Source organism: Nothobranchius furzeri, chromosome 12 (genome assembly GCF_043380555.1).
Source record: "Nothobranchius furzeri strain GRZ-AD chromosome 12, NfurGRZ-RIMD1, whole genome shotgun sequence".
Lineage (NCBI taxonomy): Eukaryota > Metazoa > Chordata > Actinopteri > Cyprinodontiformes > Nothobranchiidae > Nothobranchius > Nothobranchius furzeri.
Window position 1 is genome coordinate 54,208,738 of NC_091752.1, and position 13,541 is coordinate 54,222,278.

Here is a 13,541-nt window from a genome sequence, read left to right on the forward strand (position 1 = left end):
TGCAGTTGAATTTAAATCTGCCATCGCTTTTGGCTAAGAGGTACCCTAGAACATTAGCTGGTACCATATGATGTCACAATGTCGGTGTGAGCCTGTGGGTGTCTGTATTTGTTAGTGGCTCCACCCTCTCGGTCTGCTAGGCAACAGCATTTGTTGCATTTTTCAAACAGGAAGTGGGAGTTGAGTAAGAATCTGGTAGGGGGTGACTTGCTCTTTAAGGTTAGTCTGGGTTATCCTGGCTCATCCCTTTAGTTATGCTAGAGAACTTATTGACCACATTATCTCTTTCTGTTGGTTTTACCCTCCCTACTCATCATATTTACAGTTATTGTTAACATTAACTTTACAAGTGCAAATGGATTTAACCTCAGTGCCGAAGATCAAACTCTAGGTTGATGAAATATGTAAATATTCTGTATCTGGATGAGTTTAATGGAATAGAAGGCTGACAAACAAGTGATCTTTTGGTCACAGAAGGACCACAAGATGTGAGTTTTGTTATTTCCACTGAAGTTTGTGGTCGGGATGGTGTGTAACATCGAAACAAGGGACAACCACCGTGAAACAGGAACATGCTTGGTCAGAAAGGCCTAAGAAAGTGAAGAAAATATAAAATAAAATTTAACACTGAATAGTTAGAAAAAAGAGGTCATGTACATATGTAATCCTCATAATGTGAAACAAAAAACAGAAACTCTCCTTAGTTGTTGCACGAACCTCATTTACAAAAAAAACTGAAACCGTGAATAAGTCATGGGACTGCTGAGTTGCAGCGCTGCCTCTGATGTTCTCGACCACGCAGTGCAGAGTTGTGTTGTTTTCATTTTTTTACAGCCTGCAGCCGCTGTCCCTCAGCGTCTGATTGTTCCTCTCATGTCTTCGTAAACATCGTTGTTTTTCGGACGGCTGCTTGTTTTCTCTGGGCGAAATGAGGCCCTGGTGTTCTGCAACAAAAGATTGTAAATGTGTCAGATGGATTTGAATATAAACAAACCAAGTGCATTTACATTAGTCTATTACACTTAGCATTAAAATACAGAATATGTCTAAATTAGGCAATTAGATCAAATATGATGATCTGAAAGTTAGTGAATGATCATTTCCAAAATGTCTCAAGAAAAGCAGCAAATAAAATGGGGATAAATTGCAAACATGTAAGACATAATTAAGAATTGATTAGTAAGTAAACTTTAATGCATGATTTCGTTTGTAGTTTTAAAATATGCTGAAGTGTCGATTCAACCCGAAAACACCTTTTCTGTCGGTTTTATTTCCAGCTGTTCTCCAGCCCAGGTAGATGCTGGCTTTATTGCTTCGTTTAGCTTTCTAGAAACGTCTAACATGTTCTGATTTCTGTCACCAGCTAAGATTTCAAGGTTTGCAGAAGTCTTCATTTCCGCTTTTGTGAGTTTTTATGAATTTACATTGACTTGGTTTGCTCGTAAAGAACATTTTTGTGCTGCAGAAAATTGGCTAAGATTGTTGATTTGATAAGAAAAACTAAGAGCACCATTTCCAACTTGTTGTCCATTTTTATTGTGAACTGTGAAATGGAAATGAAGCTGTGACCCTTTGTCGGAGAAGATCAGTGGTGAAAGCTCTCATCCCTTTGACCACAAACAGCACGGCTTAACATCTCCCATGCGGCTGTCCTACATGTCTGCTGGAGCCTTTTCCTACTGAGCTACTCCAATCCACAACTCCTATGGTAACTGTAGCCATCACACATGTGGGGTGGCGCCCCAGCGCCCCCATGAATGGGCCGCTGCTGCATTTGACCCCATCAAAAATGGCTTCTTTGGTCCACACTCTTTAGCATGGGCATCCTAGGTAGATGACACTCCATGTCTGAATCCCACCTCACACGTCCATTTAATATTCACTGGCTAGGACACAATTCTGTAGCACAGCCCTTCACCGCAGGGGTACCCCAAGGTGCAGTACTGGGAACACTTTTATTTTCCATTTCCATAATCTCAGTGGGTCAGCTCATCTCATCACATGACTATGCAGACGACACCTAGTTCTACTTGTCATTTCCACCTGATGACCACACAGTCATAACACAAATCTAGGACTGTCTCTCTGGCATATGGATGAAGCCCACCACCTCCAAATCAACCTCTCTAAAACTGAAATGCTTGTCTTTCCAGCCAAACCGACCATGCAGCATAATGTCTGCATCCAAATTGCATCCACATCTATAGCTCCATCAAGGTAACTCAAAATGTGATTGCTAAGTGTGATGATCAGTTGACCTTCAATGATTATGTTGTTTCCATCATTTGTTTGTGCTGCTTTGCATTAAGGTACAAAGGATCGGGTCCTTCCAAACACAATATGCCACCCAGCTCCATGTGCAGTCTATTGTCATCTCCTGCCTTGACTACTGCAATGTCCTTTTAATTGGTCACTCATCTATGAAAGCTCTGAAAGTTGTCCAGAACATCCCTCTTTTGTTGATCTTTATTGCCTAACCTTAGCCACCCATCAGACATTCAAGTCACTGATGTTAGCCTACAAAATTCTGAATGGAATGGCTCCTATCTACATCCTACTGCAATGGCTTGGGTCACAACCTGGTCCCTCCAGTCATAAAAGGATTGTGGGTTAGCAGTGTCTTCACCCCGTTCAAGACAATCTAGAGTCTTTTCTGTGTTGTTCCATGATGGAGGAATGACTTACCAAGCTCAACCTGTATTTGAAACTCTTGAAGACCCAGCTCTCTAGAGAGCAGTAGATCAGTGGTTCTTAACTTTCATATTCCTTGAGGATCCCCTCACCTGTGTCCAAGACAAGCCAAGACCCCAACCCTATCTCCTTTAGACACACATTAAAAGTGATTAATAACAAACTTTATACAGTTATACCTCTTATACTGAGTTTTGAATATACTATTGAGTGTGTTGTTGGGATTTTATAAATGCAATTGTTTACAAGTTTAATTTTGGTAACCTAAGAACAGACAAAATTATGGAGACTAACTGCAATTCCTAGCAACCTCCATGGTGGAGTTCCAGACGCCAGACCACTGTTCTAGACTGGCTCCTTTCCTGCACCTCCCTTCCCCTACTATACTGCACTCTCTATATGTAATTCCCCATACTGATGGTCTATTTCTAAGGTGTTGCCACATTACCTCTGACTAGTGTTTTTCCCTTTTAATTAATCGCCTCAAGGGTAACTGTTGTTCTCATTTGTAAGTTGCTTTAGATAAAATGTGTAATGTGTAATTTGGATTGGGTATCAAACAAACAACCTCCTGGATTAAATTATATTTGTGTCTACACAGATTCAGGCAAAACATCTGTTCTGATTATGTTCAATCTCACTGAAGCTTTTGTACTGTGGACCACAACATCCCTCTTGATAGGCTCACAAAGTGAGTGGGACTATCGGGCATAGTCCATCGTTGGTTCCGATCATATTGTGGAGCCAGGGGTTGTGTTATTTCTATTGATGATCACAAATCAAATCAGATCACCATGACCTGTGGGGTCCCTCAAGATTCTACTCTTGGACCAACTGCTCTTCAATCTCTACATTCTCCCCTTGAGTCAGGTCATACACAATAACAACATTACCTATCTCAGTTATGCAGACGACACCCAGATCTACCCAGCTCTAACACCTGTGGCCCCCTAGACTCACACAGTGTTTGGAGCACGTTAATGACTGGATACAGTCAAACTTTCTCCAGTTAAACAAAAACAGCTCAACTCTGAGATCCTTAGGAAGTAGTCAGAACCAAACAGAGTGAAGCTGCTTTTAGCTACTAAGCTGCACACAGGTGGAGCCAGCTTCCCCGTGACCTAAATGTGCCCCCAACTCTAGTAACTTTAAATAAAAACATTCATGTGTTCATAAGCCTTTGAAATAATGTTTCCTATGCTGCACCTTCTGCACTGTAACTGCTCACCCTTTAACTTTGCCTTTTCATTTTATTTCTCACATCTAATTGAATTTGCATATTTTAAATTCGATTTTCAAATCTGATGCTTAATACCGTCACGTTGGTTTTAAAATTGGACGACTGTTGCATCTGAAAGGCACATTGAATCGCTTCTGTGTATGAAATGTGCTAAATGAATAAATAAATAAATAAATAAATAAATAAATAAATAAAGCAGCCTTGACTCGCCAAATTCTTCTTTTTGTTATCGTTGTTACTGAACCAACTTCAGTACCCAAAAGCAAACCACCATGGATTTTTTCACCAAATAAAAATGGCTTCACATTTGAAATACCTTTGATTATATTTAAAAATTTCCCTATCCATCTGCATTCACCTCAGGGATGCAAATAATTTCTAATGGAAATTTATGAATTTAAGAACAAATCCTAGACTTCAGATTAATCTTCTAATTTGAGCAGTAAACATTATTTCATTGGGCCAATAAAAGGTGAGAGAAGATAGTTACACCACCGAAGGTTCACACAAACTTAAACCGGAATTAGTTTAAAAAGTAGCAATACCTTTTTCGTGATCCATAAAACTAGGAACAGCATGATGGCGAGCAGGACGACAGAAAAGGCCACGACAGCCAAGACAACCACATTCACGCTGGAGGACTCACAGACTGCTGCTGTCCTTTCTTGTTGTTTTTCTAGAATTCAAAATATGTTGCAACATTACAATCAGGTTCAAATAAAAGCTCATCATTCCGTTTTTAATGCAATTATCAAAATTTATGCAGAAAAATTGCAAAAGCAAATAGCATTTGAAGCTGAAGAAAACATTGCCTTTTAAAGCAATCTTCAAACATGTGTGAGCTTGGCTGTTTGTGTTTGAAAGTATAATTTAGATTGAGTTAAGGAGTACTTTTACATTTAGTGCAACACAGAGAAAATGTTTCATATTAATGATAACAGCCAGAAGATGGAACACTCACCCGTCACCACCAGCAGCAGAGAGTCTGTGTATTCACTTGAGCTCATGGTTTTGTACAAACACCAGTACGGTCCTGTGTCATTCCGAGTCAGGTTTTTGATGAGAACCTCTACTTTTGGGAAGACAATATGTGCCTGAACTCTGACCTTCATCGTGTCTTTGATATTGTGTTTTTGTTTTGTTCTCTCTGTAAAAAAAATCTGTTCGTCCCGATTGAGACCCTTCATCAAATACATCATCTGCAGTTGGGAATCAGAGGTGCACGAGATGGTGATGGACTCTCCGGCTTCTTTCCACATCACTCCTGACACAAGACGCACAAAATCACAACAGGTTAAAGCCAAGCTACTTTATGGTTCATTTACCAGAACCAGCTGTCTCGGCCTTACTTGCATCAGTCAGCTCTGAGCAGCAGAGGCAAAGGATGGTGGCGATCTTCATCCAGACAGCAGACATGTTGACAGAGCTCACAGCACTTCTGACGACTGAATGCTTCCTTTTCAGCCACACCGTCTAACGTGATTGCTAAATGCAGCACGTCACCCGCAGCTGTTTTGATGTGGGGGCGAGGACTTCGGCTAAGTTAGTTTGCTGCCAGCGTCTTATCTCTCACAACTCACAATGGAAACTTTATTTTGAGATCAAAGCAGCTGGCATAGGAGGTGAAATATTGGGGTGGTATTTGGTTTATTGCAGTGGTGGGAAAAACTACAGAAAGGATGTTTGTCACCTCTGGACTGCAGCTATCCGTGAAGATATTGATCACCCTAACAATGACTCTTATTTGACTTTTTGCAATAAACTGCCTTTTTTAAGGTCTATGATTTAATTTTTTTTTTAGAATCCTGACTAAATCTTTAATTTCTTATATTCTTGAAAGTGAATCTCAGCGTTTAAGTGATTTTTCCCAACTATTGACATATTACTATATTTTCAGAGCAGTTTCTTCCGTTTCACCTCTGAAACTTGTCTGAACATAATATTAAAAAAAAACTCCCTTTGTGAGGGAAAAACCTAACTTTTGTAGATTTTTCAGCACAGATTCTATCAAGCTTGCTCAGCAGTTCTGCAGCCTGGACTTCTTGTGTGGGTTGCTCCATCCTTTGTGTGGTGACAAGGTGTGAACATGATGTTTTGCAAGACATAAGACAGCCTTTTCTGCAGGAAATGGAAGCACAATTCTTCCTGAAGCGTGGATGCAGAGCGGGAGCAAAACGGAGACAGAGAAAGAGGAAATTCAAACCATCTCTTCCATCGATCATAATGGGCAATGTGAGATCACTGGCCAACAAGATGGAGGAACTCCAAGCCCTTTCAAGGACTCAGCCAGAGTTTCGGCAGTTTCGGAACCGCTGGAGGAGATAATGCAAAGAAGAATTCTCCAGAGAATCAAGAAAATGATGGACAACCCTGAGCATTCTCTTCACAAGACTGTCCGACAACGGAAGAGTGTCTTCAGTCAGAGGCTTCTTCAGTTTCGCTGCAGCACTGACCGCTACTGGAGATCCTTCCTGCCAACAGCCATTGTAATATACAACAACTCTTTGATGACTTGATTAATATTATTATTATTCTGAGCTACCACAGCAATCAATTTCCCTCTGGGATTAATAAAGTATTTTTTGAATTGAACTGAATTGAATTGAATGAAAACTGAACTGAGCCTTTAGAAACCCTCTCTTTTACAGGATACTGCCCTCTTGTGGTTGCAGAGCCAATGTGCATCTGCTTAGCTGAAATAATAATAAAATAAAATAAATAATAATAAAATAAATAATCAAATAAGACTTTTATTAAACCTTGATTTGTGAAATTGTTGCTTTGTGCTTAAATTTTTGTGAATAGTGGTAATTGTAAAGCAATTTAAAAGCATACAATCAGTATTAATAATGCCTTTGACCATGTTTTTTATAAAATTTTAACATGACTGAACCGTTTGCACTTTTGTCATGATATTTTGTAGCCTGCTCTGCTGGTTGGTCTAGCCATGCTCCATTGTAGCCTCAGCAGGTCTAACATAGGTCTGAGCAGTTTTGAGTCCCACAAATCCCACCACTCTATTGGTTTGGTGGGCGAGACTAGCACCAACGCTACAACGGAGCGAAACATAAAGGATGGTGACGTTTGTTTGAAACGGCTTCGACATCAACTTTGCACTATTTAGACTTGGGTTTTTCTTTGAGTAAAGACAGATAGAAGTACTTAAGTCCTTTTTTTTACAGGGTATCTGCGGGTCCTTTAAAAGTCTTAAAAAGTCTTAAATTTGCTTTTCCAGATTTAAGGCCTTAAGAATCCTTAAAAATTACAAATAATCCTTAAATACAGTTTCCAAATGTCTTAAATTACCAAAGACCCAATAAACAAGACTCTTTTATTTCTATAAAATTTTTGTGGATTTCTAGTTAGTGTTCAGCATTTTTTGTGTACGATGTTGGCGTAAGCGGAATCGTACACATTCAGTTGGTTGTGAAAAGGGGCTATTTTTAGATGAGCACATTAGCTGGTTAAGCTAGTGGGAGCTTGCGCCATGGGGAAGTGCAAGTTTAATGGTAACTGGATGGTTAATCCCACGTTCGCAACGTGGTTAGCACTGTTTCCAGGCAATGGCTGGAAATGATGGCTTAAATTTAATTGAAAAAAAAAATAGCTTAAATTTAGTCAAAGTGGCCTTAAAAAAGGTTTTAAAAAGTCTTAAATTTGGCTCCCTTAAACCTGCAGATACCCTATTTTTAGAAAAAAGATGTATTTGTGTCTTCTTCAATGGTTTATGGCAGACCGTTCTGTTGGCTGACATCCGTAGCGGTGAGTACGTCACGTTGTTCGTTGTCCAATAGCATGTGGAGACAGTTGCCTCACGACTGAGCTTCTCACTTGTCATGGTGGAATTCTAAGAAGGTTTTATGTGTTTGCAATTTATGTGCAGAAAATAATGGAATATGAGCACCTGAAAACATAATGCTCGATAAAGGCTGGCATGTATTACGTTCCATTGTCTTTATTCCCACAACATATTCCCTCTCTGGCATGATAAACATTTATTTGGACTGAGATGTTTATTGGTCTGCCGAAGGTCCCACAGACCAAACTCAAACTTCGAGGAGACAGAGCTCTGACTGTCAATGGTCCCAGACTGTGGAAGGATCTGTTCCTTAGTGTAAAACAAGCTGATTCACTTACAGTGTTTAAATCTTGTCTTAAGACACATCTAGACCCCCTCCAGTTGAAATAAAATAGGCGATTTTACTGTAAATAATACGTGTTTGTATTATGTATTGTGCATTTTGTATGAGTATTTTAATGTACACCACTTTGGTACACCTTGATTTATATCAGTGCTTCATGAATAAATTGGATTTGCATTTGGATGATTAGGCTAAATGCTAGAAATGACCCATGGATGAACTTTAACCTAAAGGCTGCACAATGGTGTAATAAAGATCAAAGTCTGGAGCATGATTATGCAGCATAAAAGCTATTTACTAATGAATATTAAATGGTTTTACATGAGAGGTTTAAGAGTTTTGTTGCTTTTTGTTAATAAACACAAATGTATGATTGCAAAAGATTAGTTTCTAAATCAACTGTTGAGACATATCAGGTGAGAATTTTAAATAGTTTAGTGCTTAAATTTTGGAAAAATTAATTAATTACTTTAAGTTTTAAATTCAAATAACTACACAGAAATAAAATTAGAAGGAAAAGCTTTAAACTTTCTTTTTGAACCAATGAAATTCATTTTTGTTTATAATAAATCTAAACTAATAAAGTCTATGAATAAATGAAGCACAAAGAGTGTTGTAAATCACCAGGAACCTTAGGGATTTGTAAAACCCATCAGTCAATAACCACAAATTAGCGGTAGCTAAATACAAATGTAGAAGTACCATCTGCTTTCTTTTTTCCTGGGGTAGAGGTACGATGAGTCCCAGTTCATCACATCGCTCATTTTTCCATCAGTCTCCTTCTCCCTGTCTTCTCCAATTAAGAAGCTACAATAAAAACCACAGGGAATCTATGAGTGGGGATTTAATACCTCTTTGTTGCTACGGAAACAGTAATGTCCATTTGCCAGCCGGTGCTTCCTGTTATGGGCTCCAGATGGGAGGGGGTCATTTTGTGTTTGAGTTTGTCTCCCGGTCACAGAGAGGGCAGGAAGACAATAAAACTGAGCTAAAACAATTCATTGTGTTTCATTTTCTCACCAACAATAGAGCAGATCTGATCCAGCAGCTTTTTCTGCATGCTTAAAGCACTAGAGACATGCCAGAGTAGCAGCTGAGTCAGTGAGGATGGCCAAACGAAGATATTGATTAACTATTGGCACAGGACTCGGAGATGAGTCATCTTTACTTCCATGCTCACATCCTCTTCCTCTCCAGAGACACACATGGCCTCATCTGGCCTGCATCTGTTATAATGGCTTTGTCAATAAACCGAAGCAGCAAAGCCTAAACGTGCATCACACATGTCTGTCTGTTTAACAACCTGGATTATCCTGGGGGGAACAATAATCCCACATCTTTGTCAGAAAGATTAGACGGATAGTCAAAGATACATTTCCAAAGTGGCTCCACTGAGTTGGACAAAGGTATAATAATAAAAAAAATTAAAATAAATAAATAAACAATAATAATAATAATAATAATAATAATAATAATACATTTTATTTAAAATCACTTTTGAAGACACCCAAGGACACTTCCCAACAAGGCAGATAAAATAGGTAAAATAGGTCTGAGCAACATAATACCAGTAAATATTTCTATTTTTCACTTTTTTGTATATTTTTATGAGTACATGGATACAAAGGAATCTTTAGAGTCAGTTTAGCATCAGTTCCAGTGAGGGGTCCAGGACGGGTTGGAGAAGGTCATTAAGGGGCCGGTATGAGTTGGTGATTTTAAGAGAGCGTTTCGATCGCCAGTTGGACTCTCACTTGGCAGGGGGGGTTAAACCTAAATGCGTACCATTCTGTGTGTGGCCATCGCCGACAATGGTGAGGAACATTCCTGAAGCCAACCAAACCATGCTACTACTTTTTGATGTCTTCTCACATCCTGGAACAAATGAGGATATAAACAAACAAACAAACAAAAAACCTAAGGGAAACAAGCTGAAGAACTGAGGATCAAAGTTACAGCAGCTCTTTCAAATGTGAAGACTCCACCTTCTAACCTGTCCCCACAAGAAAGAAAAGCCATTTCCTCCCTCACCAAAGACCAGAAAATCACTATTTTACCTGCAGACAAGGGATGTTGTACAGTTATTCTGAATACAACAGATTACCACAACAAAGTCATCACACTTTAGAGAGACAGGACCACGTATGAAGCCCTAAAGAGGGACCCGACATGCGCAAGCAAAAAGAAAATCATGGACCATTTACAGAAACTGCTAAAGGACAAAGTAATCAACCGAGCTTTTGACTCTACCCAGGAGAAGCCACCCCATGTATATATATGGTCTTCCAAAGACTCACAAGGAAGGAACACCACTCAGACCCATCAGCAGCGGCATCAACTCGGTCACGTACAACAATGCAAAACATCGCTCCAACATCCTGGCTCCGCTGGTTGGAAAGACCCAACATCACACACAGAATTCTGCGGATTTTGCAAATAAAGTTCAAGATCTCAAACTGGCCCCAGGGTAAACCATTGTACATTTGATGTCCCTTCACTCTTCACATGCACTGCATACCCACAGATGAAGCAGTGGAAGCAGTTAGGAAATGGCTGGAACAAGATGATTCCTAAATGAGAGGACAAAACTGACTCCAGACCAGATTGTTCTGGACCTCTGCCTTTCAACCACCTACTTCAAACACAATGATAAGTTTTACAGGCAAAAACATGGATGTGCCATGGGCTCCCCAGTGTTACCTATCACCAACATTTACATGGAGGAAGTGGAAACCAGAGCATTGAACTCCTAAAATGGAACAACACCAGGCCATTGGTTCAGGTATGTGGATGTCGCATGGGTCAAATTTCTCACAAAGGAAGTAGAAGACTTCACCAAGCACATTAATGCCATGGACAAGAACATCAAGGACACCAGGGAAGATGCACACAACCAGGGGGGCTGCCAGAGATTTTGAGCCCCATGAAAAAATATCAAGTTGGGCCCCCTGGGGGCTCGTCCATAGCTGGAGCTGGGGTTCCACCCTCCCAGATTCGAAGGGAGAAAAAAATATAATATATATACTTTATATTAGTGTTTCAGTTTTGCTTAATTATGTAAGTCTACATGCATTCTTATTTATTTACATATCATTTTCACCAGCTGTCTCTCATTAAACAGTGAATTTCCTTCAACAGAATTAGCAATATCACTGCTGGAAAAAGCAGGAAATGCACATGCTGAAAGGTGTTAATCTCCTTTTCCCTTTTACTCCCTTAAAATGTGTTTATTTATTCTAAAATTTTATTTGATGATAAAATTCAAATTTGGATATCTAATTAAATTTCCATGTTGTGTCAAAGCTTTTATGTAACGTGATGAAGCCATTTCTCAGGGTTATTATCCTCTAACAACTGTTCCCTTTTGACACAGTGCCAGAGTGCATGAAACAGCCTCAAGGTCATGCATTCACTTCTAAACTGTTAATGTTCCAGCAATGAAGACAGAAGATGAAGACTCCTTTCTTTTCTTTTATTAAAAGCCAAAGAACTCTATTTTCAATAAAGCTAATCAAAACATCTGTTAGTCAATATAATAAGATGTGACCGACCTGTGAAATCAAAATATTAATTACTTTATTATGATCCTATAGAAATAATAAGTACTGTGACTTTAAGTGTTCCAACAGGACTCATTTCACGTAGTGTTAAAAGGACATAACACATTCCTTTCAGTGATCCAATCAGAATCTTACAGATCTGACGGAGGCGTGCTTCTGATGGTGTTTGGTAATTTTCATTCGACAATAAACCATAACATCCGAGGTATAAAACTATGCCACGTCAGCTCTAACGCCAGTTCAAAGCGTTCCAGAGCAAGCGTCGGAGTGGCCAATCCTGACCTTGTACTCTTTAACCGAAAGAACCAACGACAAGCTGAAAAATCCAGTCGCTATAACAACCAGCGGCAACAACAGCTCCTTTCAGAATAAAAGCTCCACCGACCCAGGCTTGGGTCTGACCAGACGCCAATAAAGTGTCGTGTGCCGGAAGTAACTCGAGACGGGTGTGATCGGAACCGCGGCTTCTTCTACCAGCTCGGTTTCCAGAGAAGGTTCACTGGACCTCGATATTCCTGATCTACAGAGGACTTCCACCGAAGGCAAAGGTAGACACAACATGATGGGGTCTCATGCTGTTTCTGAAACTAACCAAAGCTTAATTCAAAACAACATCCTCAGTTCCCGTCAGAACTAATCGCTTCTTCGGATTTGCATGACACGTCATCCATTCACCGCCTCATCCATTTTTAGTTACACTATACATTTAGTTTAAAGTCAGCCTAGTTTAATTTGTTAGTAATAAAATTCTTAACTTTTAAACTAGTCTCTCTCTATTCTGTGTCTCTGAGTGAATACATAACAGTTACATAATCTCTGCAATAAAAAGATCCAATCTTCTGGTTTAAATGACCCTCGATCCGTAAGGTGGATTCTATATTTGCTATGGAATCCCACGCCTTATGGCTCATTAATTAAAAATGTAATAACCTCTCACTTCATTACATTTACATAACTACATTTTCAGCTGTCTTTCCTCTTGAAATTAAGTATTTCTGTATGACTGACAAAAATTATGGATTCACTGCTCATAAGGTGACTTCTTTATTAAGTCTCCATGGCTTCATCATAGACACAAAATGAATAAGCACACAGTTCAAACCGGAGTCAGTTAGGGTTACATGAAATTTTAAAGTTGGACAACTTTGCATGAATACGTATATACATTGTCCTGATCAAACCTGACATTGGGAAGGTCCAGGCTCTGTACATAATGAAATTGATATATGTGTTACAATATAGGCTATCATTTGTGACAAAATCTTTATCCAAGTTACAACAGTCTTTAAAGTTAATGCACAACAGTGAAAATGCAGCACAGGCTCCTGCAGGATATTAGCTGTAGTTCTCCATCATTGGAAAAACAATGTGTTTATCACCAAAAATAGCCTTTTTATATTCCTTTGTAATAATACTAATAGAGAAGAGAGCCTTAAGTGATTCCCACAGACCCCCTTAAATGAGGCTGCTAGCTAACATGCTACATTGCTCTAGCCTAGTGAACTAGACCAAATTCTTGCTTTGCAAAGTTTGGTCTAGGCACGCTCCATTGGAACCTCCGCAGCTCCTACCAGGACTCTGGCTAGCCAATCACAACACTCTAGAGGGGTTTCAAACACATAAAGAGCTGTGATTGGTCCATAATGGTGGGCCAATCATAGTGCTCTATCTGCTTAGTGAACAAATCACAGAGCTTTTTCCACTTTGTGAGAGTGAAACAAGAGTATGTCACATTCATTTTCCAGTGGAACGCGGAGATCATTTGAAGGACAACGGTAGAATCCGCCCCACAACCGAGAGCCGTCAATGGAGTGTTGCCAGACTAAATAATACATTTATTTAGTCTGGCTTGCCAGGCTAACATTGCTCACCTTCTTGAGGTTCATTGGGTTGTGAGGGGACACCTGC

At 39.5% G+C, this 13,541-nt stretch overlaps 1 protein-coding gene across 2 annotated transcripts; it reads right to left on the reverse strand.

The window, feature by feature from the left end:
• Nucleotides 1-461: 461 nt before the first annotated feature.
• Nucleotides 462-5,431, reverse strand: LOC107376588 (V-set and transmembrane domain-containing protein 1). 2 transcript variants are annotated; one of them, XR_011515756.1, is made up of 5 exons: nt 5,281-5,431; nt 4,893-5,195; nt 4,477-4,607; nt 718-944; nt 462-590 (listed from the first exon to the last, which is right to left on the reverse strand). XR_011515756.1 is itself a non-coding variant. In XM_015945751.3 (4 exons), the coding sequence occupies exons 1-4, from the start codon at nt 5,345-5,347 to the stop codon at nt 852-854; spliced, it is 594 nt and encodes a 197-aa protein (XP_015801237.3). In that variant the 5' UTR covers nt 5,348-5,431; the 3' UTR covers nt 622-851. The 2 variants fall into 2 exon arrangements, 1 of the variants encoding a protein (XP_015801237.3); XM_015945751.3 differs by lacking the exon at nt 462-590 and having other exon boundaries at nt 622-944.
• Nucleotides 5,432-13,541: the final 8,110 nt, after the last annotated feature.

Excerpts from the sequence above, each read along its gene's own strand:
- LOC107376588 (XM_015945751.3), bottom strand. The coding sequence starts at position 5,347 with ATGTCTGCTGTCTGGATGAAGATCGCCACCATCCTTTGCCTCTGCTGC. Across the intron at positions 5,196-5,280 it reads CTCAGAGCTGACTGATGCAA|GAGTGATGTGGAAAGAAGCC; the intron begins GTAAGGCCGAGA and ends GTCTTGTGTCAG. Across the intron at positions 945-4,476 it reads TTTTATGGATCACGAAAAAG|AACACCAGGGCCTCATTTCG; the intron begins GTATTGCTACTT and ends CTTTTGTTGCAG.